The sequence below is a fragment of the Geotrypetes seraphini genome, chromosome 15 (genome assembly GCF_902459505.1).
Source record: "Geotrypetes seraphini chromosome 15, aGeoSer1.1, whole genome shotgun sequence".
In the NCBI taxonomy this organism is placed as follows: Eukaryota; Metazoa; Chordata; class Amphibia; order Gymnophiona; family Dermophiidae; genus Geotrypetes; species Geotrypetes seraphini.
Genome location: NC_047098.1, coordinates 1,244,750 through 1,270,404, shown reverse-complemented (window position 1 = coordinate 1,270,404; position 25,655 = coordinate 1,244,750). Strand labels below are relative to the sequence as shown.

At 44.7% G+C, this 25,655-nt stretch overlaps 1 protein-coding gene across 5 annotated transcripts in view; it reads right to left on the bottom strand.

Annotated features, from left to right (window-relative positions):
• Positions 1 to 25,655, bottom strand: part of PAX7 (paired box 7) — a 129,575-nt gene that overhangs the window by 34,521 nt on the left and 69,399 nt on the right. For all 5 annotated transcript variants that reach the window (XM_033922112.1, XM_033922111.1, XM_033922109.1 and 2 more), the window contains 3 exons: positions 18,895 to 19,094; positions 9,895 to 10,060; positions 6,897 to 7,087 (listed from right to left, as the gene is read on the bottom strand). In XM_033922112.1, coding sequence (XP_033778003.1) covers positions 6,897 to 7,087; positions 9,895 to 10,060; positions 18,895 to 19,094 — 557 coding nt within the window. The remainder of the gene's footprint in view (positions 1 to 6,896; positions 7,088 to 9,894; positions 10,061 to 18,894; positions 19,095 to 25,655) is intronic.

Sequence of the window (25,655 nt, the reverse complement as noted above, 5' to 3'; positions counted from 1 at the left end):
CTCTGTAGCGTTCCATGGTGCGACCTCACCTGGAGTATTGCGTTCAATTCTGGTTATCTCAAGAAAGATATAGCAGAATTAGAAAAGGTTCAAAGAATAGCGACCAAGATGATAAAGGAGATGGAACTCCTCTCGTATGAGGAAAGACTAAAGAGGTTAAGGTTCTTCAGCTTGAAAAAGAGACGGCTGAGAGGAGATAGGATTGAAGTCTACAAAATACTGCATGGTGTAGAACGGGTACAGGTGGATCGATTTTTTACTCCATCAAAAATTACAAAGTCTAGGGGACACTCGATGAAGCTACAGGGAAATGCTTTAAAAACCAATAGGAGGAAATATTTTTTCACTCAGAATAATTAAGCCCTGGAACGCATTGCCAGAGGTTGTGGTAAGAGTGGATAGCGTAGCTGGTTTTAAGAAGGGTTTGGACAAGTTCCTGGAGGAAAAGTCCATAGTCTGCTATTGAAACAGACATGGGGGAAGCCATTGCTTGCCCTGGATCGGTACCATGGAATGTTGCTACTCTTTGAGATTCTGTTTGGAATGTTGCTACACTTTGGGCTTTTGTCAGGTATTAGTGACCTGGATTGGTCAAGGTGAAGACGGGCTACTGGGCTTGATGGACCATGGTCTGACCCAGTGAGGCTATTCTTATCTTCTTATATTAAAGGACAATTCATAGCGTACCAGATGTCCAGAGAAACCTGGATATGTCCTCTTTTTGGAGGACTCTCTTGGTGACCGAATGGATTAAAAATAAACCCAGCTGTTTGCGTTTTCAGCGAGTGGGAGACAAAGATCAGCGACAAGCAATGGCCACCTAGTTTTGGGGTTTTCTTTTGAACTTTCTTGCGGGGGTCCCTATTTTGCCAATTCATTTTAAAAGGACAAAGGCAACACTGACAATTCTCTTTTTCTGTTTGCCTTATACTGAACCCAAGCTATGTCTGAAGGTACAAAATGCAAGAACAGAAGGCCGAAAGCTTCCAGGAAGAGGCAGCGCTGTGTGCGTCTTAGTAGCACTATAGAAATAATAAAGAGTAGTGGCAGTAGAGGACAAGACCAGGGCACAGACATGGCAGTGAGAACAAGCTAAAGACAGCCTCTAGGTACGAGACAGTGTCACGGGATCCCTCCTCCCCTTCCCAGCAGCTGACTGACAACAGCAGATGGCTTTGATTTACAAAAGTACAGTGGGAAAAAAAAACGAAAGGACACAATTATCGGGCCGTGTAGGTTAAAAGTTTACAGCAAAATGCTTGTATCCGATAGCCTGCAACCGAAAATGCCAGAAGGATCTGAGTAAAGGCAGTCTCTCAGAGGAAGGAGTGGGTGAAGCTGGATTCCCCTGTCAGAGGAGTCATCAATTATCTCTCACGCTTTTATAAAAAGAGGGTCTCGGATGGAATTCACATCTGCTCCTTTCAAGCTTCTGTTGTTGGAAAAAGTCCCGAGTTTCCTGCGATCTGGAGTGAAGTGCCAGGCTGATGTCAGTGGATAAAACACACCTAAGGAGCTGGGCGTGATCCTGCTTCACTGTTCCCTAACGATACCGCGCGGGACACTGATACGCCAACAATGGCGTGCAGGACTTCTGCATGCTGCCTAACAACTGCTCTTGATAGTGTTCACGCTCATGTTGGGGGAGGGACCCCCCATGACTCTGGAAACTACCGTTTTTCTTCAGTTTATGGGTAATTGGCAGTTTTCAGTATAGCGGGGGGGTCCCCCCACACCCCCAATGTGAACACTTGTCAGTTTGCCATCCCTCTGAGCCCTAACAGTAACAGTTTTTAGGTGATGTGCAGAAGTCCTGCATGTGATTGTTGGCGCGGCAAATATCCGGCACGGTTTTGATGCATCACTAGAATATCGGTTTGACATTGTTTGCACAGTGATAGTTTTCTCAAACTAGTCATAAACATTATTTGGAAAAAAGGACCTATGTGAAGGTTATCATGCCACTGTACTGGGCAATGGTGCGCCCTCACCTGGAGTACTGTGTCCAGCACTGGTCGCCGTACATGAAGAAGGACATGGTACTACTTGAAAGGGCCCACAAAAGAGTGACTAAAATGGTTAAGGGGCTGTAGGAGTTGCCATATATTGAAAGATTAGAGAAACTGGGACTTTTCTCCCTCAAACAGAGGAGATTGAGAGGGGACATGATTGAAACATTCAAGGTACTGAAGGGAATAGACTTAGTAGATAAGGACAGCTTGTTCACCCTCTCCAAGGTAGGGAGAACGACAGGGCACTCTGAAAAATTGAAAGGGGATAGATTCCGTATGAACGTAAGGAAGTTCTTCTTCACCCAGAGAGTGGTGGAAAACTGGAACGCTCTTCCAGAGTCTGTCATAGGGGAAAACACCCTCCAGGGATTCAAGACAAAGTTAGACAAGTTCCTGCTGAACCGGAACGTATGCAGGTAGGGCTAGTCTCAGTTAGGGCGCTGGTCTTTGACCAGAGGACTGCCGCGTGAGCGGACTGCTGGGCACGATGGTCTGACCCAGCAGCGACAATTCTTATGTTCAAAACTTATGTACTGTGACAGTCTTGAAGCCTACACTCTTCTCCAGATCATCTACTGCAAAAACGACAGTTGTCTCTGCAGAAAAAGAGACTGATTCCAAGATGAAGAGATTTCAAAATGGGCCAAAGGAGATGAAGCAGAATAAAGAGAAGGATCAGAGAGCACAGAAGAGGAGATGATTTATAAACTGGAAAAGAGAATAATCTTCATTCCATAAATCTTCTAGAACATTCTCAGATATTCTTAAATCAGCATTAATGTTTAGTCCTAAACTGGCTCATTATGAAGCCATTAAACACTCTTTTTTTCTTTCTCTCACCAAAGCTGTAAAAGATCTTCCACTATCTATTGAAAGTCAAGGGTCCTTTCATAAATTTAAGATTCTTTTAAAAACCTCACTTCTACACAACGTGGAGTATTGAAGGATCGTCCAGTGGAGCCACTGACTAACTTGATTGGAAGAATGACAACCTACATTCTATCGATCTAATTCAATAGAGTTCCTTTCTTATTCTTTGCCACGTTTTAGATTTTAGACTGCCTGTAAATGAGAGCACGTCTAAGTGATGCACAAAGTCTGGTCTGGTTTTTGGAGTTCAAAGTCTTAATAAACCATAAATGTTGGTATTTTAGAGCCTCACTACAGCTTCCTGATAGCAATGTGTATGAATGCTGGCCACGCCCATGCCCCGCCCATGCCTTTAGATGCTAAGTAGATTGCTTGCATAATTAATAGAATAGCACTGGATGCGCATCTAGCACTTCCTGTATATACTCGAATATAAACCCGTCTGTGTATAAACCAAGATACCATTTGCACTCCCCTTTTTATAGGGGAAAAATGGTAACTTGAATCTAAACCGAGGGTTTATTCCTCCCCTACATCCCCCAGGCATTCCTACTAACACACCCTCCCTCCCAGGGGTGTCCTTTCTCTTCCCACACTGCACCGGTAGTTTCCCTGCCTGACCTGGCAATTTTCCTACCATCAGCATGCCCCATCCTCCTTCTTTCCTCCACCATGAAAAGGTACGACCCACCCCCTTCCCAGACCCAGCAGTAGGACCCCCCAGGCCTACTGTGCTTCCCTAGTGGTCTAGCGGGGTGTTGGGGCACTGAGATTTCCAGCTGGGTCCGGGAGGGAGAATGTGGGTAAATTGCTGGATAAGAATAGGCTGACGGCGGGGGAACTGCTATTATGGGTGGAGAACAAGAGACGCTACTGGGTGAGTAGATTCGAATATAAACCAAGACCCCATTTTTGGGCCCCAAAATCTCGGTTTATATTTGAGCATATACAGTATGTGCCCAAGTGTTCGTATTCTGTACATTTCAGTGTGCATATGTAGGCGTCAAGTGTTGGAGCGAGGGGACCAGTGGGTGAAGCTATAAGCTGAGAACCAAGGAAGCTCAGGGTTCAAATCCTTCCTTGTAATCTCAGGCAAGACAATTCGTCTCCCATTGGCTCAAGTACAGGGTTACATTGTAAGCTCTTTGAGGCAGGGAAAAACTGAGCCTCACTGCTTATCCTTTTGTACAGTGCTGCAAACATCCCGCCCCCCCCCCCCCTCCCATACTATGAAAGGAGAAGGATTATTAGTAGAGGTAATCCTAAAAGTGACTTGTTATCCCTGCAGGGAGAAGGACTCCCTCTCAAGGACCCCGGAAAGCTATCAGGAGACTCTAATGCCAGGATGTTTCCAATCTGCTCTGAGGGATGGAAAGATTAAGAAGAATAAAAAAAATTGCAATAAAATATGTGTGAACGAAGAAGTAATTGTGGACAAATGCAGCATTCAAATTCATTTTTCAGCTCTTTTAGTCACCATTTCAATCTTATTTTCTGCTTGTTAATGAGATCTTGTTGGTTTTGAGGGGGGAGGGGGCAGAGCTGCCAGTATTGGTGGGTAATTGCACATAATTTTCTCTTTGCCATTGATTTGCATCAGGTTTTTTTCTAATTCTGTGATATTTCGTGCCTCCCCCCATCTCTCCTCCTAACACAGCAAGTCTCATTTTAAATGCTTATTATTAAGCACAGCTTCTTAGAGAAAAAGGAAGCGTGTCACGGGGCAGAGTCGATTTCTTGCTAGCTTGGCTTCTGCGCTGCCTACCAGCCGTTCTGCAGTGCTGGCGCAGAGCAGCGATCTGACTGCACGCCATGCTCGAGGGCTTATTCTCAGACGAATCGAGCCACAAAGAGCCGGTGAGGACACAGCCCTAGAGCAGTGGTTCCCAACCCTGTCCTGGAGGACCAGCAGGCCAGTCGGGTTTTCACGATAGCCCTAATGAATATGCATAAGAGAGATCTGCCAGGCATGCAAATCTGCTCCATGCATATTCATTAGGGCAATCCTGAAAACCCGACTGGCCTGCTGGTCCTCCAGGACAGGGTTGGGAACCACTGCCCTAGAGCAAAATTGTCTCCTCATTTGGTTTGCACAATGACCAAGAAATCATTTTCTAACCACATTTACATCTTCGGAACATCTAAGAACATACGAAAAGCCAAGCTGGTCAGAACAAGGTCCGTCAAGCCCAACATCCTCTCTCCAACAGCGGCCTTTGTGGATCACATGTATCCAGCGGATCCAAAAACAATGATCTATTTCTCATAGTTTTCTCTAGGATTGTATCGGTTACCAGGTACTTGAGATCTAGGTTGACCACTATTGGAAACAGGATATTGTACAAATTAGATTGTAAGCTCTTTTGTGCAGGGACTCCCTCCCCCCCCCGGCAGTGACATAGCAGGAGGGATGCCCACTCCTTCCTGCCACTGAAGGCCCAGTAACGGGCCAGGCACCCCCCAAACATCCTCTACAATCCCCCTACCCCTCCCCCCTGAAAACAAGCGGGAGGGATGCCCACTCCCTCTTGCCAGCGGAAGTCCCCTGAAACTCCAACCCCATCCTCTGAACCCCCCGTCCTGCTCGTAGACCCACCAGATTAAAATGGCGGGCCTTTCCTTCCCCGGAAATCAGGGCCTTAGGCTCTTCCCAGGATACAGAGGGAGGAGCCCAAGATCCTGATTGGCCCACTCCCTCCTGCCACCGAAGGACCACTCTCACAGCGATTCATCGGATCGGAGAGTCAGGGATTATGGCAAACATCTGCGTGAATCATTTGCATGCAAACTTTTAAGTGCATCAATAGCTCTTCTTGAATCGGCCAAAAAATCGAATCGGTGCAGACCCACACTGTCTTACCGATCCTCTTAGTGCATCTAGGCCTGTCTCTGGACTGACCTGGTACTAACCAGAGTGCGCCAAGGCAGTTACAAGTGATCTCCAGTGGCACAACCTGCTTGCACACCTGGGAATATTGGCAGCCAGCCAGCCAGATCAGCAAGGATTACCTGCTCTTCTTTGAATATTGTCCGGACAGTTTCCAATAAAGGCAATTCTCACATGTCTAAATTTTTCACCATCCAAGGCAGCTTCTCTCTTAGGGCTCCTTCAGGACTGCCATTACCTTCCTAGATCGTGCAGATTCCCTGCCTACACTAGCTCTGGACATTATTTTTCCTTGGTTTTCCACCACCCTCTGGGTCAATGATCTCTCCTATCAGGCAAATGTACAAATTTGACTGCCTACAGAGTAGGGTTACCAGATTTTCCGTTTTATTCCAAAGGGAAAATCTGGGCCCATGGCCCAGCCCCCAGGTCCACTTTGTTCTGGCCGGCCATGCCCTGTTCCATCCCAGGCCCGCCCCTTTGACCTGCACAAGCAACGAGCGATGTTGGATGGCATTCATGCATGTGCTAGTGTGACGTGATGATGTCATACTCTTGCACATGACATCATGTCGTTGCATCCACGCATGTGCGAATGCTGTCCCAACGTGACTCATTGCCAGAATCTTTTCAAAACCCAGACAAAGTGCTGGGCTTTGAAAAGCTGTCTGGATTCTCAAAAGGAGGACATGTCTGTGGAAATCCAGACATCTGGTAACCCTATGACAGAGGATGTTACTTCTCATTTTATTATCTGCACTGGGCTATTTGCCATCTTCCTCCCCTCCAACCCTCCAGTTATACCTAAACTGCTTCTAAATCTAGCATTTGATTCCTTTTTCCTTCTTTTGGCATTTTCTAGCCTTTCTTCCTTTTCTGAATTCACAAGGGCAAAACACTTTCCTCCCTCATTCTGGGTGAGGATCCACAGCAAGATATTGTCTGGCTTATGATTCAAGCTGAAAAGTTCCGGATTCCTCTCCTCAAGGAGAATCCACAGTAATGTGAGACATTCTAAACTTCCAAAGTGAGATAAAAGTGGGACACATCATAAAGAAATTTCAGCCATGACAAAAAAGTCTCGAAGCCCGGGAAGCCAGATTTCTCCAATGACAGTGAAATTTTACCTGTGGGGAGAGTCCATTGCTGACGGGGTTCATGTGGTTGCTGTGACCCCCAGGGTTCATGAAGGTATCAGAATAGCTAGAGAAGCCATGTCGAGCTCCATAGGCAGAACTGGTTTCGGCTGCCGTGAGCCCCCCCTGGTGCATTGATGATGGTGGAAGAGGTTGGGGTCTGTGCAAAGTACTTCCTCCATCTGTGAAGAATGAAATAGGGTTCAAATGATTATTAACATAATGAGCTGCTCTCTGTTCCAAGTAAGTTTCTCATTTTAATATCTGTCTTAGATTTCTGGAAATATGGTATGATGTGCTAGACCCAGGTGTTCATTGTCTGGGGCTGCTCCAAATCTCAGATGTTCCTGAGGTTAGGAAGTGGGATCTGGAACAGCTGCAGCTCTGCTTCCTCATAAACTTCTGATCCCTTAAACCTCAAGGCCAAGTAGAAATTCCTGGGTCTATACTTGTAGCACAGAGAACAGATACAATCTGATTTTGGAATAGGAAGGGGAGAAGCAGAATTTACAACTTTGAAAATAGCCAAGTTTTCAGATGTTTTTGAAATAGTTGGAAAGAGCCTAGATCGCGCAGTTGAACAGGAAAATTATTCCACAGCTCAGTAATTTTGAAAAGTAGAGACTTCCCTAATATGCCAATGTAGATAACATCTTTCAGCGTAGGAAAAGACAATTTGAATTTCTGAGTAGATCTGGTAATATCAGATCTTACAGAATTCCAAGACAAGGGAATTAAAGGAGGGAAGATGCCATGCAAGATCTTACATGTTAAACAGGCGCATTGGAAGCCAATGAAGTTTTTGCAAAAGTGGAGAGACATGATCAAACTTACTGTTTGCAAAGATCAGCCTAGCCTAAACAAATACTTCTGGCTGGCAAAGTTACATGTGAGAATGGAGTGGATACTGTGCCATTCATAGAAGAAAGTGTTTATGAAGGTGAACAAAATCATAAGACTGGATAGGATCCATCCTAGAATATTGAGGGAGCTCAGATAGGTTCAATAAATCCTTAGAGAGACGGGAGAGGTTCTGTAAGATTGGAGAAGAGCAGATGTGGTGCCTCTTCACAAAAGTGGTCGCAGAGATGAAGCAGGAGACTACAGGCTGCGAAGCCTCACTTTGGTTATAGGAAAAATAATGAAAGCTTTGCTGAAGGAAAGGATAGTGAATTTCCTATCTAATGGGTGTCATGATCCAAGGCAACATGGTTTTACTAAGGGTAAATCTTAATTCTATGAGGACATGTGCTAGATGTCATTTATTTAGATTTCAGCAAAGTCTTTGACATGGTTCCTCATAGGAGGCTCTTGAATAAACCTGATGGACTAAAGTTAGGACCCTAAGTGCTGAACTGGGTTAGAAACTGGTTGATGGACAGATGCCAGTTAATGGAATTTGCTTAAAGGAAAGGAAGGTGAGTAGTGGAGTGCCTCAAGGATTGGTGCTGGGGCCATTTCTGTTTTGTATATTTGTGAGTGACATCGCTGAAAGGTTAGAAGGTAAGGTTTGCTTTTTTTGCTGATGATAGCAAGATTTGTAACAGAGTGGACAACCCAGAGGGAGTGGAAAACATGAAAAAGGGTCTGCAAAAGTTAGAAAAATTGTCTAACGTTTGGCATCTAAATCTCAAAGCAAAGAAGTGTAGAGTGAGTGATGCACTTGGGGAAGTAGAAATCTGAGGGAGGAAAGAGGCTGATATGCACAGATGGGGAGAGGGACCTTGGAGGGATAGTGTCTGAGGTTCTGAAGGTGTTGAAACAGTGGGACTAGGCTGTGTAGAGAGAGGCATAACCAGCAGAAGAAAGGAGGGGTGGAAGCCCCTGTTCAGGTTGTTGGTGAGGCCCCAGTTGGAGGCTGTACCTGGCTAAGGGTGTATAAAGACTTGAAGTGGTCCAGAGGAAAGCAATGAAAATGGGATGGGGCTTGCGTCAAAAGACAGGTGACCTGAATATACAGTATATACTCTAGAGGAAAGGAGGGACAGGGGAGATATGATACAGACGCTAAAATTACTTTACATTACATTAGTGATTTCTATTCCACCTTTACCTTTACCTTAAAAGTATTAATATAGAACCAAATCTATTCCAGAGAAGGGAAAATGATAAAACTAGAGGACATGAATCGAGGGTGCAGTATGGTAGAATGATGAGTAATGTAGGGAATTCTTTTTCACAGAGAGGGTGGTGAATGCCTGGAATATCATCCCGAGGGAAGTGGTGGAGATGAAAATGATGACATAATTCAAAAAAGCATGGGATAAACAGAGAGGATCTCTAATTAGAAAATGAATGGTATAGAAGAAACAGGCTGATGCTGGACAGTATTGCATGGTCTGTGTCCCGAATATGGAATTCAGTTTAAGATGGGCTGGAGAGGGCTTCGATGGAAGTTCCAGTGATTTGGAAGTTGAGGACAGTATTGGGCAGACTTTATGGACTGTATCCCACAAACGACAGGATAGTTAGATAAGCTGGAGTGAGAACCTAAAGATGCTACCAGGCAGACTTGCATGGTCCATGGCCCAGAAATATTAAAGAAACCCCCCCTCCCAATTTAATAATGAATGTATAATGTGTGCGATGACTAGGCAGACTGGATGGATAGTTCAGGTCTTTATTTACTGTCAGTTACTATGTTACAATCTAATTAAATGAATAAAGGCTTCTGTGGCTGGCATCATGATTGTTGCAGTTGTCTGGGTCTCGCCACGTCTGGGTAGGGTCTCGCCACTGTTTCAACCATCATGCTGTGGCTTTCTTCAGTACACCCAGATGTGGTGAGACCCAGACAGCTGCATTAATACATTTTTTGGATGATTTTCTCTATTCCTTTGTCTCCTATAACATTCACGATATCCATAAGGAATATGCATGAAAGAGATTTTCATGGCTATTATTTCCACTATATGCAAATCTCTCTCAATCATATTCAATAAGGATATCCTGAGAAATGAAATGAGCACAGGGGAAACCGCTCACTTACCTTGCGAGATTGCGGCAGCTGAATAGGTTGAATCTGGCAGTTGGTACGGTGGTAGTGCCGACATGCCGGTGGGTGGGAAGCCTCCAGGCAGCAGGTGATTGAAAGCTGCTAGCTGATTGGCTCCTGCTTGTTTTCGCCACCTTGCCCTCCGGTTGCTAAACCATACCTGCAGGTACATGGAAGGGGAAGAAACGACACGTGGTTGGAAGGTAGATCCAATCTGCCAAACTCTATCACTTTTAAACAACTGGAGGCCAAACCAGAAACAAAATTCAAGAAAGCCTGAAATAAACACAGAAAATAATTAGGTGTAAAAGAACATATGAATAGCTTTACTGGGTCAGACCAATGGTCCATGTAGTCTAGTAGCCCGTTCTCAAGGTGGCCAATCCAGGTCACAAGTACCTGGCAAAAACCCAAACAGTAGGAGCATTCCATGCAGAATCCCCAAAGAGTGGCAACATTCCAGAATCCCAAAGAGTAAGAAGATTCTAGAATCTCAGAGAGTAGCAACATTCCATGCTACCGATCCAGGGCAAGCAGTGGCTTCCCCTACGTCTGTCTCAATAGCAGACTATGGACTTTTCCTCCAGGAACGTATCCAAACCTTTCTTAAAACCATCTACGCTATCCACTCTTACCACAACCTCTGGCAATGCGTTCCAGGGCTTAACTATTCTCTGAGTGAAAAAATATTTCCTCCTATTGGTTTTAAAAGTATTTCCTTGTAACTGATGTCAATGTGGAGCTTGGAGCAGAGCCATAAGTGGAGTTCATGTAACAGGACCTTGGTTGGCCACTGCTAGAGACAGGATACTGGGCTTGACAGACTTTCGGTCTGTCCCAGTATGACAATTCTTAAGGTTTTATGGCTTTTTTTTGCCACAGTTAGACTCTGGCACTTATTTACAAAGAGAAAAATGTCTCAAAGCGACACAGAGCATCGGATGGACGTATTTCACGGGAAAACATCCAAGTTGCGATTTTCATAAGTGAGACATTTTTCTCTGCAGCTTGACTAAATCACAAGGGGTGTGTGTGGTGTGTGTAGGATTTGGACAGACACAAAATTTCTCTTTGAGGAAATTATCCAAACCTTTATTAAAGCCCACTAAGCTAACTGATTTCACCACATTCTCCAGCAACGAAATCCAGAGTTTAATTACACGTTGTGTGAAGAAATATCTCTCTGGTTTGTTTTAAATCTCCTACTTAGTAGCAGTGGCGCAGTGAGGGGTGAGGCCCCTCCCCTGCCCCCCACTGCCGCACGGGCACCCCCTCGTCGGTGTCAGCTTGCCCTTTGAAATCACTTTCTAGGAGGTGACATCAGAGAGAGTGACGATGCTGTCATGGGCCAGAACCTCATGCCAGAGAAGTAAAAAAGGTATGGGGGTGGAGGGTGCCACGTCCTTAGGAAGACTGTGCCAGGGATAAACCACCCTTCCCCCGCACTTCCCTTACTATGCCACTGCTTGGTAGCTTCATTACACATCCCCTAGTCCTAATATTTTTGGAAAGAGTAAACAAGTGATTCACATCAACCCTTTCCACTCCACTCCGTATTTTATAGACCTCTCTCATATCCCCCCTGAGCCGTTTCTTCTCCAAGCTGAAGAGCCCTGGCCGCTTTAGCCTCTCCTCATAGGGAAGTCGTCACCCTACTCTGATCCCCCAGTGATGACTGCCCCTCCCATCCCCCAAAGATGTGACAGTGACAGTACGTACCAAGCTCTGTGACAGCTTCAGATATTCTATAAAGATGAGCACATAAAATTTTTAAGTGCACAACTGAAAAGGGGGCCTGGGCGGGTCAGGGCAGTCACGAAGCATGTGCACAGCGTTCGGGGGATCCAAAAGGGTTGGTGCTATGAAAAGTTCAGAATGACATGGATACGGTTCAATCAATGATCTGAAACAAGGTCAAAACACTGAATTTTGTTTCTTAATGACAGGGGCAAAATAACGCTCAGAATTTAGGAAATCGGCTGCATCTCCTCGTACACGCTCTTCTATAAATGGTGCCCAACTCTGAAAATAGCGCTCAGCATGCATTTTTTTTCATCGCCTAAATTTGGGCATCATTTAGCAAATCCAGTTGTTACCGTGGATCTAGACTTATAAGTCCTGTTTTTGTCAACTTTGCTAAATAGAGGAGATGGAAGGATTTTAGCAAAGAAAAGGTTCTAGTAAGAGACACAGACAAGACTTCGGGTGAGATATTTCCTGCTGCTGAGACGCTGTTTGCTTTTTTTTCCACAAGGATCTCTGTCACAGCCAGAACATTTTACCCAGAGTGGCAGGCTTAAAAGTGGTGGGAAGCGCTGGAGCCTGCCAGCATGTTGGAATGAGAAATGGGTCTGGAATGTGCCTGAGAGAGCAGCTGGGATTCCGATGACACTTTCAGCCGCAAAGCGCTTCTTTCCCTGGCCTCAATCTGAAGCATCTCCGGGAGAGCTGGTTCCTCTGTAAACCTTCCAGCTGTGTGGGTGCTGTGGATTTAAGGGATTCAGCTCCCTCTCTGACCCCTTCAACCCTTTAATCCACGTTCCTTCCCACACAATATACTTTCCTGTTTTGTTTTTTTAGGGTCCTTCAGTGGGGCATGTGCACTGCTTTTCAACACCCATCAGAGAAGAGATATGGATGCAGGGGCATAGTAAAGGGGGGAGGGGGCTCCCTTCCATTCCCCCATACCTCTAGTTCAGGGATCTCAAAGTCCCTCCTTGAAGGCTGCAATCCAGTCGGGCTTTCAGGATTTCCCCAATGAATATGCACTGAAAGCAGTGCATACACATAGATCTCGTGCATATTCATTGGGGAAATCCTGAAAACCCGACTGGATTGCGGCCCTCAAGGAGGTACTTTGAGACCCCTGCTCTAGTTGAAGCCGTTGTTCACTGCGGTCAACAGCGTGCTCTTCGCGGGTGCCGTGCGTAGGACGTGACATCAGAGGAGCGTGTTGCTGACCACCGCGAGCAAGGGAAGGGGAGCACGCTGCAGGGAGAGGCGCAGTCGCCCAGGGCGCTTCTCACCCTTGCTAAGCCACGTTAGTGCTTCTCAACCCAGCCAGTCAGGTCTTCAGGATAACCACAACCAAGAATCATGTTAGAGAAATGCCTGCGCTGCCTCTTTGAGATGCAGATTTCTCTCGCGCATACTCATTGTGGATTTCCTGAAAACCTGACTGGCTGAATGTGCCCAAGGATTGGGTTGAGACCCCTGATTTAGGTCAGTGGGATAGTAAAGGGGGGTTGGGGGAGGGGCAGACTGCCCCGGGTGCCGGCACCTCTCTGTCCCCTCACTCCACACTCACAGCCTCCCTTCCCCACTCCCCTACCTCTTTAAGTCTTCGCCAGCGTGAGCAACTACTGTGGCCTGCTGCTTGTGCTGGCCGGCCTGGTTCCCTCTGAAATCACTTCCAGGTTGCGGGGCCAGGAGGTGACATCATAGGGAAAGGCAATGCCAGCGCGAGAAGCAGGCCAGAGAAGCTGCTCACACTGGCGGAGATTTAAAGAGGTACATGGGTGGGGAGGGGCGCGAGTGCGGCATAGAAGGAGCGGGTGGTAGTGTGGAAGAGCGGGAGGGCATTGGGGTGCCACTGTCCCGGGTGCCCCTATCCTCGCTATGCCACTGCTCATGGTGTAAACCCACAGCAAGATCTGCTATTGAGGCAGAAGTGGGGGAAGCCATGGAATGTTGCTACTATTTAGGGTTCTGGAATCTTTTGTTACTCTTTGGGGTTCTAGAATCTTTTGTTAGTCTTTGGGGATTCCACACGGAATGTTGCTATTCGTTGGGGATTCCAGAATCTTGTTACTTTTTCAAATTCTGGAATGTTGCTACTATTTGAGTTTTTGACAGGTGCTGGTGACCTGGATTGACCACTGTGAAGACAATCTACTGGGCTTGATGGACCATTGGTCTGACCCAGTAAGGCTATTTTTAGGCTCTTATGCTTTCAGATATAAAAATCTGAGGCAGCAGAACAGAAACAGGGAGGTGAAATGGGGATGATGACATTGCACAAATTTAGGAGAGCCAAAAACACTGAAGCAGCGGCAGCAGCAAAAGCCAAGATTATGCTACCGAGGTACGGGCAAAAGTAGAAATTACTGGTGAAATCTCACTTAGAATACTGGAGACCACATCAAAGATTATCAAATGGAAAGAGCTGATCCGGACGGCAGCTGTCAAAAGTTCAAGTTGAGTGAATGGTCAATTTATTAAAAAAAATTTTATTCTGTACTATTTAGATTTCAAATGAAATGCTCACAAAATTACTAACCTACAAAGTCAATTCCACAAATACAGAGATTCTAAGAACAGCATACCTGGGACCAGATTACACCCCCCCCCCCAACATAATCATAAGATAAAAACACTCAAAAACCATTTAAAACACAATAAAACAAAACAATATACAGATAACATTTCCATGAATCACTTCATTCCGTCAGTTGCTGCTTCTAAACCACTTAAAAGCTTCTATTTACAAGAGAGGTTTTTAATCATTTTTAAAATCTCTGAAATTTCTCAAAGCTCTGATAGAAGCATAACTCACACTCTGTAACTCATTAGCAGATCAACACAAAAGATTTTCAAAATAAAAATGTCTTCATGTTTTTTTTTAAATTGTCCAATCTTTTAATTTCACGTATTCCATAATGGAGGACCTATATTCATCCAGAAACCCAGTTCGAAAAGAAGACGCATCCAAGAAATTCCTGGACTCAGATCTGAGCGATCCCCTCCAGGGATTCAAGACATAGTTGGACAAGTTCCTGCTAAACTGGGACGTACGCAGGTGAGGCTGGACTCATTTAGACCACTGGTCTTTGACCTGGGGGCTGCCACCTGAGCGGACTGCTGGGCACGATGGCAATTCTTATGTTCTTATATACAATAATCAAAAACAGGAACCGCAATACTTTGTACCAATAGTCTGAAATTCTGATCCTCATGATCCTTTTTTTTAAACCGAACCAACAGTTTCAGCTTCATAAAAACACTACCCACCATTTTTTTAGTCTGAGTTTTCATAGTTAATGCTGAATCAAACATAATTCCTCAAGATCGTATCATTTTGGATAATTCTATTGTTATGTCCATGAAAAGAAAATGAACTTGCAACATCGGCAGGAAGACGCACAGCACGAAATATAACCGGTGTCTTTTTAACCTTTAATTGGAAATGATTTGAACACCTAACAAAATAATTGTTCTAAGATGTAAGCGCAACAAATCAAAACTCTTATTGATTGAAGTTTCCACCTGCCAGATAAAGTGATCATCACCTGCATAAATGCGATACGGGAGATCCAACCCATTCAGTGACCTGCACAAAGGTTTCCGGTGGAAAGAAGAAAAAACAGAGAAATGAGAGAGACATTCAGATGTCTCCAAGAAATAAATGCAGAAGAGTCAGGCCTCTTTCAGTGGAAAGAAAGCGCTAAAACGAGGAGTTATGGGATTAGGGCGGAAGGGGGAAGACTCAGGAGGAATCTGAAGAAATATCTCCTCACACAAACAGTGGTGGGTGCAGGGAATGGCCTCCCGAGGGAGTTAGTGGAAGAAAGGATTATAGGTGAATAGAAGAAGGCCTGGGACAAGTACAGAAGTTATCTGAGAGGGGGGGGGGGGAGAGGGATGATAAGACTGAGCATGTGCAGAATGGAAAAGCCGTATGGTCTTTACCTTTCTAACATACCCAAAGCCCCTAAGGATTCAAAGGGCTTCAGAGCTTTTGCTGTGTGGCAGCCGCTAGCATGTTTTTGGAAAAGAGGTGTGTGTGGAGGGGTAGTTTATCTAGGGGAAAACCTTTATAAATTTGCCCCCACATCTACCTGGACAGCAGGGGCTGGAGGAGAGAGATGTTAAGCTCGTTAAATGTACAGCACTGCGTACGCCTTTCAGCGCTATAGAAATGATAAATAGTAGTGACAGTAGATATATGGGGCAGATTAAGGTCAGTTTCAGCTCAACTCCTGCGTTTGCCTGAACCTGACTAACCACCGATGTCGAATATGATAGTGGCAGAAAGATTTTTGGATAATGCAGAGACTGTGTTAAACCGACTGATATTTACCCATCTACGGTACTTTGTAAAAAAAGTATCTTTCAGGAAAAATTTGTTTGGTAGAATAATGGAACTGCGGAGGGCGAATGTTCAGTGACGGGGTCAGCAATAGGAGACCATCACACAAAGGAAAATCTTTAACTAACTCATTTTAGCCGTGTCAATCACTATAACCTAGGTGCTCATCTTTATGTCTGGGTTACCCCCAGATCCTCCCTGGGTTGCCCAAAGTCAGGAACTCCATTTTGGGTGTGGCTTGCAAAGTAATTGGCTTCATTCACAACAACAATCCATAATGGGAGTTAACACGCAATTACACACCTTGTTCTATAACAAGTGTACCTAAATTTCATAGTGGGCGTGGCCATAGGAAGGGTTGGGGGGGTCAAGGTGCACCCAACTACCAGCCTGCTCTAGTATCTCTCAAGGTTCGTTCCTCATAGGGTGCCATCTTCTAGCTTAGCGCGGATTATCCCAGTGCCTAACTGTGGGCACGATGTATTGAATCTACCCTTAGGAGTGGAAATGTTTAGAATATCAGGATTGATACATTTCTGTCCATAACGTTTAGGCCTGGGCTCTGTTCTGGGATAGGTTCATGCCTAACTGGAGACTCCCAGTTCTAGAATTTTCCCCAATGGGATAATTCTAAACCCCAGTTCTTATAAATCCACTCATGGGGTATGTGGGGTGATAAAATAGTGAAGGTGGGACACAGGTGGAGTCGAAAAGTACAGGAATTTCTTACAAAATGTGTGTGGTCACACTGATTGTACAAATGTGCATCTTCACCAGCTCCTGAACTGCCATAAGGGTCCAAGGCTTAATTCTAGCTGCAATTTCGGCCAGTCAGTAGGAGGCGCTCCACACCACACTCACGCCCTTGCTTCCCACCCCTACCTCTTTAAATTTTTGCCAGCGCAAGCAGTTTCTCCAGTCTGCTGTTTGGACCCTCTGATGTCACTTCCTGACCCCGTGACCCAGAAGTGATTTCAGAGAGGAGCCAGGCCGGCATGAGCAGCAGGCCGGAGAAGTTGCTCGTGCTGGCAAAGATTTAAAGAGGTATGGTGGGGGCATGAGCGTGGAGAGGTGCTGGCGCCTCCACCAAGATGGCGCTTGGGGTGGTCCACCCCCCTTTACCATGCCGCTTTCACCCGTGGGCTGAATTAAGCCCAGATAGTCAATGCTAGGCCAGCATTAAATATCCAGGTCAGTGTGGCTACCCAAAAGTTACCCAGGTACCAGTCAATACTCAAAGCAATACGGAGTAGTAGCTCAGCCCTCTGTTATCCTAACTTTTTCCGGTTACTCACCCAATTTACTGATTGACTATCACTGCTAACCGGTTAACTCTCGACTCTGCCCTGGCCTCGCTCCTGGACTGTCCTGCTACAGCCCAGGCAATGAGTGGGGGTCTGAGGAGCTATTCAATGGCCATGCCTGGTTAAGTTACCACTGAGTGTCCCCTCCCTGCTCGCTCAGCATAGTTTAAGTGGTTAAACCCATTTGAAAATCATATTCAAGTGCAAACTCAGAAACAGCAGAAATACCTCCGTCTGTCGTGCATGTGCAAAACCGGAGGGTTAGGACTTCGATGGGAAACCAGGGTGGCAAGGGGGCCCCTTCTGGTGATTCAGACAGGTGACCTGTTTGGGCCGCCGCGGGAGCGGACTGCTGGGCATGATGGACCTATGGTCTGACCCAGCGGAGGCACTGCTTATGTTCTTATGTTCTTATGGATAAGTGATGTTTTGAGTTTTCGTTTTGAAAATGTTTATAAAGTGACCATTGCATGCACTGACCACTGAAGCCTCATGATCACTTTCCTTTAAAGATGGGCTTCTACCATGCTGACAGCATTCTGCATTGCTATCCCCTCCTCTTCCAGTGCCAGTGCTGGTCCCCAGAGCCCACTCTCAAATCTAACAACAGCTGACTAGCATATGGACCACTCACTGACCAGTTCAGACAATCCTCCAGTTTCCACCCACACACCCAGCCATAAAAGACTGTGAGCATCTCCCACTAGGGCTAGTAATTTGGTAATATGTCCACAGTTTTCTCTTCTAACTCACATCTACTCTGAAATGTGATTCTCTGCCACCTTTGCTAAAACCCCCGAGAAAGCTTCCAGCACTCCTGCTAAGCTTCAAAAATAACATACATTATGATAACATAAGACCTCACTATCGCCATCCCTTTTTTCCATGTTTTATTAAATCTTTCTTAAGGGGTTTTAAGTCCTTAATTAGATATAGACGCAGCATGAATTAACACAAAGGCTTCTGATTGTACACTATAGTCCTCCTGCAATTCACAAGTCTTAAATCGTTACTTAAAAAAAGCTAAGCTCTGAGCTGCTCTTAAGGTCTTCTGCAATATTCCTTCAGTCTTGCTTCTCCCAAAGAAAATTTCCAACAAAGTCGGAGAGAAAGCTCGTAAATTCCCTCTTGGTTTATAGATTCTGAACAGGGCGATACCCGTATACAGCAATAATAATACGTTGTACCAGGTGATATGTGATTATAACACACGCAACCCAAACTGAATTTTGGGTTACTTGGAAGACCTTCACAATATATTTTGGTAATTCCATGAATAAATTTGTATGCATTTTTTTTGCAAACCCGCCTAAGTCTAAGCGGAATATAAGCTTTTTAAATCAATCAATCAATTATAGTAATCAAAATGAGAAATGATTTGAACTACTGTAATGAAAAAGAGAGATAGGAAATAGCTCCTTCAATCTATGAGCTCTTCTCAACTTTGAAAACCTGTGGTATTTAAAGGATTAGGAAGGCCGAGTGTATCAGTGGACTTTAAACCTACCCTCGTCCCGCAGAATGTTCTGTTTTCCAAAGAAACACTGGAACCAATCCAGCCGATCACCTTTGGTAAGGGCATTGGGTGAGGCTGTTCCTTACCTGGACACGGGCCTCTGTGAGCTTGGTTCTCTGGGCCAGCTCTTCCCGAGTGTAGATGTCTGGGTAGTGAGTCCTCTCAAATGCCTTTTCCAGTTCCTCTAGCTGCTCAGCTGTGAAGGTGGTCCGACTGCGGCGCTGTTTGCGCTTTAGGGGCAGATCTGGCTCCGACTCAACATCCGATCCTTCATCCAACCGATTTCCTGTGAATGACCAAAGAGATGGATATTTCAGCATATGGGACACTCAGGAAGGGTGAGAACAGGAGCATAAACCTGAAAATGATCCCCTCCTAACACACCAGATATTTAAGCATCTTTGCCACCTGGATTTGTAAACATCTAAATATTCCTTTATGCTGTGTCTGGAGGGTGAGGTGAACGGCTTGAATCGAAGAGATCCATGTGATCCGAGCAAGAGATGTGAGAGGAAGACGCACTAAGTCTGGCCTCGAGCCCTGTTTCCAGCCTTCTCTTCCTGGGGTGTGGCCTATGGGGAATCATTGTTTAAGGGCGACACCTAAGGATGGATTTTGGCCAGTTGTACTCCCTAACAGTGGTGTAGTAAGGGGTGGCAAGGGGGCCATCTGCCCCGGCGCCATGTTGGATGGGGGTGTCTCTCTGCCCCCTCCGCCTCATCCCACTCCTCCCCTCACCACAAAAGTACTTTCCCTGTACCTCTCGTTGGTCACTGACACAAGCAACAACTTCAGCATGTTCCTTGCGACTGCGTCAGCTCTCCCGCTGACATCACTTCTGGGTGCCGCGCATAGGGAGAGTTGCCGGGGTTGTAAGGAGCATGTTGAAGCTGTTACTTACGGCGGTGCAGGGGGAGGGAAGGGGGGCGGGAGAGGGGCGCCTCTGCCCCAGGTGCGCTCACCCTTGCTATAACACTGCTCCCTAATTTATCTAAGTTTAGCTGCTGAATATCACTATCCTGAATGTAAATTAGAACAGTAACCCCTTTAAGAATCCAATGAAAGCGATGGTCCCCCTTTCCCAGAAATAGTCACAGAAAGACAACTTTGCATGCAATGAATATAATGGACTTTATTTATTGAGATTGATTTTTAAAATGTGTTACTTGCAACCATCCAACAATTCTGAGCCAGTTACAATCCAACACACATCATTAAAACAATGTCACAAACTACAGAAAGACATAAAAACAAATCAAAACAATAATATTCTTCATAACGCAGTCATTTACCAGAACAAACATACACAACCCAATAAAAAAGATTCACTTAAAAATTCCTATTCAATCATTTATCAACACATTTCTGGAAAAGCAAAGTTTTAACCAATTTCCTGAACTGAGGTAAACTGGTGGCATTCTTTAGATCCAATGGTAAAGCGTTCCACAATATTACACCCTTCACAGTTAATAAAGCATGCCGGATGCCAACCAACTATAACCTCAAGACTGATTTTATCTTCAGATCGTAAAGCGCGATGAGGATGATAGATCTGTAGAAGAGAGCTAAGTAGAGTTGGACATTTGTCCTTCAACAGCTTAAAGATTACACAAACCGTTTTAAAGCCAATGAAGATCACGCAAGATAGGTGTAATGTGGTCAAACTTGGATACTCCCACACTCACGTGAGCCAGCTGTAATGCTTGAATCATGAACTTTGACAGGCCCATATAAAGAGAATTACAGTAATCAAACATAGGTGTCAACATTGCCCCAATAACCGTTCAAAAATTCTCCACCAACAGATAATCTCTTAACCTTCTTAGCAAACAAAGTCTAAAAAAGACCTTGAAAATTCCTATCTTGACTTGCGGCTTAAAAGACAGCATCAAATCCAATATAACTCCAAGATATTTACACAGACTTGACAGCACAATCTCTGATGGAAATATATGTAGATGCCTTTCACGACCAATACACATAATTTCAGTCTTTCCAATGTTCAATTTCAACTTTCTCTCCATCAACTAATCTTTGATCACACAAAAACAATTCTCGATCTGCACTTGGGAATCAGATATTGGATCTCTCACTGAATATCATCAGCAAAGAGACGGAAAGTTACTCCTAGGGATTTCAATATTTGACATAGTGGTAGTACGTAGATACTAGTATTAAATAGGACAGCCGAAAAAGCTGACCCTTGGGGTACCCAGACATATACAACACTCTCTCTCACACACACAGAGGAGAGAAAGAGAGACACAGAGAGTGTGTGTGGGTATGAGACAGTGTGAGACACTCCGTCACACTCACACACTCACTCTTTCTTGGTTAACCCAGATTGCTGAAGTGTGAACAGTCCATTTGGATTTCTACCCAAGTTCTTTTGACTGGGGAGCTTCTTGTTCCAAAGTCGGCTCTCACAAGCTCAGGGAGTGAAATATTTACCACTGATAAAAGAATGTTATAAGCCGTTTTTATAAGTTGGTTTGAAAGGGGCAGTTATTCTATATCGATCCTTCAAAGATTAGGATCTTCTTGTCTGAAATTTATTGCAACATTATTTTGTTCTTCAAGTGCAGCTGTTCACAATCTTTGCACCGGGGCTCGGTGTGAATTTTATTTGCCTGTTGGATTCCTCAATAAAATGATTTCATTCTATCATTTGAAGATACGATTATATAATCTTCAGTCAGTGTTTTATTTCTATCTATGTACAGGAGACGTATAAATAGATGTATGTGTAAATAGTTGGAAATATATATATATTTTTTTTTACAAAATGTTTTGTATTTTGAGCCATGTCAGGTTTGATGTGATCAGTCAATTGGTTTCATCTTTGGCTTCTAAATCACCAAATAGCAGCCAATTTTGTTGTTTTGGTTTTTGTTCTTTGCTTTGGTTATGTTTGTTTCATGTGTTGCACCCACACATCTCTCTTGTACCTCCAAAACTTTTTACCAAAGTGGCCAGATTTTTTTTTTTTAAAGCGCTTTTGTGTTTTGCCTCCCTCCTCTCCCACATCAAATATTGCCGTCCTGATGCATTTTGACTTTTCAGCTTGTCTGGCATTGTAGAAATATCTCCTGTTCAGGCCTTAATACATCAGGGCATGAACCATGAACCATCCTGGGCCTGAGTAGCACTCACTTGAGTGAAGTTTGGTGAAACATTATTTGTGCAAATGGCAGGACAGGGGCAGCCCAGGTGATGGGGGAGTGGATGAGAGCCTGAGGGCAAGTGACGTGAAACTTTTTAAAACCACTGGAGCATGAGCAAATGTGTAAATTAAGGGCCCCAAACAGGAAGACTGCATTCCTAGGGTCTGAAGAAGAATCAGGGGGAGCTGGTAATTAGAGGGCACAGCCTGGTGCTGGAGAAGAAACAGAAAGGAAAAGTGATGTCAGGAGTGCAAGAGAAAAGCCTACAAGCCTCCGGGTAGCTCTTGGAGCCCCTGAGCCCTAGAGGTAAATGAATAAACAGGATTAGGGGAGATGGGTGAGGACTTGGAGCTTCCCTTATTAGAGTAAATGCCAGATCGCTTGGCGAGGTCTCTTGTCTTGCACTTCTGCCTCCCTCTCTCTTTTGCAGGCGCTTCATCTGCCCCTTCCTTCACTTTGCTGCTTTTACAGATGTGAGCATCACAGCTGGCGTGAACTGCAAGAAGAGCTGAAATCATGATCTGAAAGCTATAATGCCAGGAATGGGTCTGCTTTAAGTGTTGCCTGAGAGCTACAGATGTGTGAGGAATTTATAAGCTCTCACTTACCTGCCTAAGTGTGAGCCCCTTCCCCCAAGCGTATCCTATCATGGCATGTGGTGTTCAGCCTGTAGCATTGCCATATTTATCTGGAGGGGCTCAGTTAGAGATTTGCCCTCTTAGATTGGAGACTCTCCCGGTGATGCATGTTATCAGTAACAAAAATCTTATCCACGAATACAGGATGTCCGGTGCAGTACTTGGAGAAACCCCCAGGAAAGAGACTTGGGAGTACTGGTCGATAAGTCAATGAAGATGTTCGCGCAATGTGGCGAAAAGGGCGAACAGAATGCTAGGAATGATTAAGAAGGGGATCACAAACAGATTGGAGAAGGTTATCATGCCGCTGTACCGGGTCATGGTATGACCCTCATCTGGAATACTGCGTCCAACACTGGTCGCCGTACATGAAGAAGGACACGGTACTACTCGAGAGGGTCCAGAGAAGAGCGACTAAAATGGTTACGGGGCTGTACAGTGAGAGATTAGAGAAACTGGGCCTCTTCTCCCTTGAAAAAAGGCGACTGAGAGGGGACATGATCGAAATATTTAAGATAATGAAGGGAATAGACTTAGTAGATAAAGACAGGTTGTTCACCCTCTCCAAGATAGAGAGAATGAGAGGGAACTCTCTGAAGTTAAAAGGGGATAGATTCCGTACAAACGTAAGGAAGTTCTTCTTCATCCAGAGAGTGGTAGAAAATTGGAACGCTCTTCTGGAGTCTGTCATAGGGGAAAACACCCTCCAGGGATTCAAGACAAAGTTAGACAAGTTCCTGCTGAACCAGAACGTACACAGGTAAGGCTAGACTCAGGGAATTGGTGTTTGACCTAGGGGCCGCCGCGTGAGGAGACTGCTGGACACGATGGATCACTGGTCTGACCCAGCAGCGGCAATTCTTATGTTCTTAAGGTGCAAAAAAAATCAGCGTTTCTTCTGTACAGGAGCCATAAGAGCTTTAGGGAAGAATGTGAGACATAAGAGAAGCTGGATTTTAGTACGTCACATTTCTAGAGAGCAGCAAATTTACTGGTGGACCAAGAGAAAGCAGGCAAAACTCGTTATCCCCCCTCATCCTCCACAAATGCTCACCACCCCTCCCCCATAACATCTTCAGTAAAATCTGGATTTTACCAACCTGTAAAACTCTTTCCAACTCCCCCCCCCAACACTTCTATTACAATTTAACATAGTTTAGAAGCCATGGTGTGAAGCTGTAGAAGGAAAATGAATCACATAATAGATAATATGCGTTTTAATCAAGAAATCCAGCTCCAGCTAAATGACAGTCTGCATTACTGAGGTGCCCTTGAATACCAAACAGACGAGGGAGCGAGACTGACGGAATGAAAAAGCCATTTTCAGCCCAGCTGGAGACTGCCCTCTCCACACAGCATTATTGGAGGGGGGGCTGGGGAGTGAACTGCTGAAGTGTAGCCAAAGCGCAGGTTCAGGTAATATACTTTATGGAGTTTGGTACTTGGAAAAGAGAGAAGATGAATAATTCTGCTCAGCTTTCTCAACTGGCATCTGATTATTCCTCAAGGGAGGAGGAAAAGGATACGAGTAGCTCAGAGAAAGCAGATAACTGAAACCTGGGCCAATATTCAGAAGCATTTACATAGTCACTGACCAATGGGGCTTTCTTTAATTATCTTGTGCACTTACATGGAAAACTTTTGATTGTATACATTTTCATCCAAAGTGAGGTGGGGTTTGTGTCAGGGCCTGAAAGTCTGTAGACAGAAGGTGACTTTAGTGGGATAGAGAATAACTTCATGAGAACATAAGAGATGCCATACTGGGACAGACTGAAGGTCCATCAAGTCCAGCATCCTGTTTCCAACAGTGGCCGATCCAGGTCCCAAGTACCTGGTAGAAACCCTAAGAGTAGCAACATTCCAGAGCTGAGATTGTGATGTCATAATGCCTCATTCCACCAGTGCCTCAGAGCCAACCTCATCAGTGATGTCACAATGGCTGGATTGTCCTAGTCTTGGCTCACATAAGAATTGCCGTACTGGGACAAGCCAAAGGTCCATCAAGCCCAGTATCCTGTTTCCAACAGTGGTCAACCCAGGTCCCAAGTACCTGGTAGAAACCCTAAGAGTAGCAACATTCCAGAGCTGAGATTGTGATGTCATAATGCCTCATTCCACCAATGCCTCAGAGCCAACCTCATCAGTGATGTCACAATGGCTGGATTGTCCTATACTGGCTCACATAAGAATATAAGAACTGCCATACTGGGACAGACCGAAAGATAATCAAGCCCAGTATCCTGTTTCCAACAGTGGCCAAACCAGTACCCAAGTACAACCGATTTTATGCTGCTTAACCTAGGAATAAGCAGTGGATTTCCCCAAGCCAGCTCAATAATGGCCTATGGAGTTCTCTTTTAGGAAATTATCCAAACCTTTTTTAAACCCCGCTAAGCTAACTGATTACATCACATTCTTCAGCAACAAATTCCAGAGTTTAATTACACATTGTGTGAAGAAATATTTTCTCTGGCTTCTTTTAAATGTCCTACTTAGTAGTGTTATCGCATGCCCTCTAGTCCTAGTATTTTGGAAAAGAGTGAACAAGTGATTCACATGTACCTGCTGCACTCTACTCAGCATTTTATAGACTCTATCATATCACCAAAGCTTTTAAGCTATGCCTGCTGTACACACCCCTGGGCCAATCTCTTCATAAACACAGTTAATGAAAACCAATAAATAAGAATCTAAGAATGCACACGGGGTAAATTAAAAAAAGGTCACCAAAAGTTTAGGTGCTGGGATGATGCTCGTGAAGTGTGAATTCTATAACAGTAGTGTAAGTGTGCACTTTTGCACCAAAGTTTATGCATGAACAGTAATATGGGCGAAATGTCTGATGTAAATATTTGCAGCTAACTGTAGGCATTTATTAAGTTTTATTAAACTTTCTCTACCCTTTTCTTGGCAAAGCCATTCAAGATGGTTTACAAATCAAATCAAAACAAACAGCCTAAATTACATTAAAAAATAAAGTTCCAGAACCATTCTAAAACCATAAAGGAATGATTCTATGTTTCAGTCCTAGGCTCACCCTTC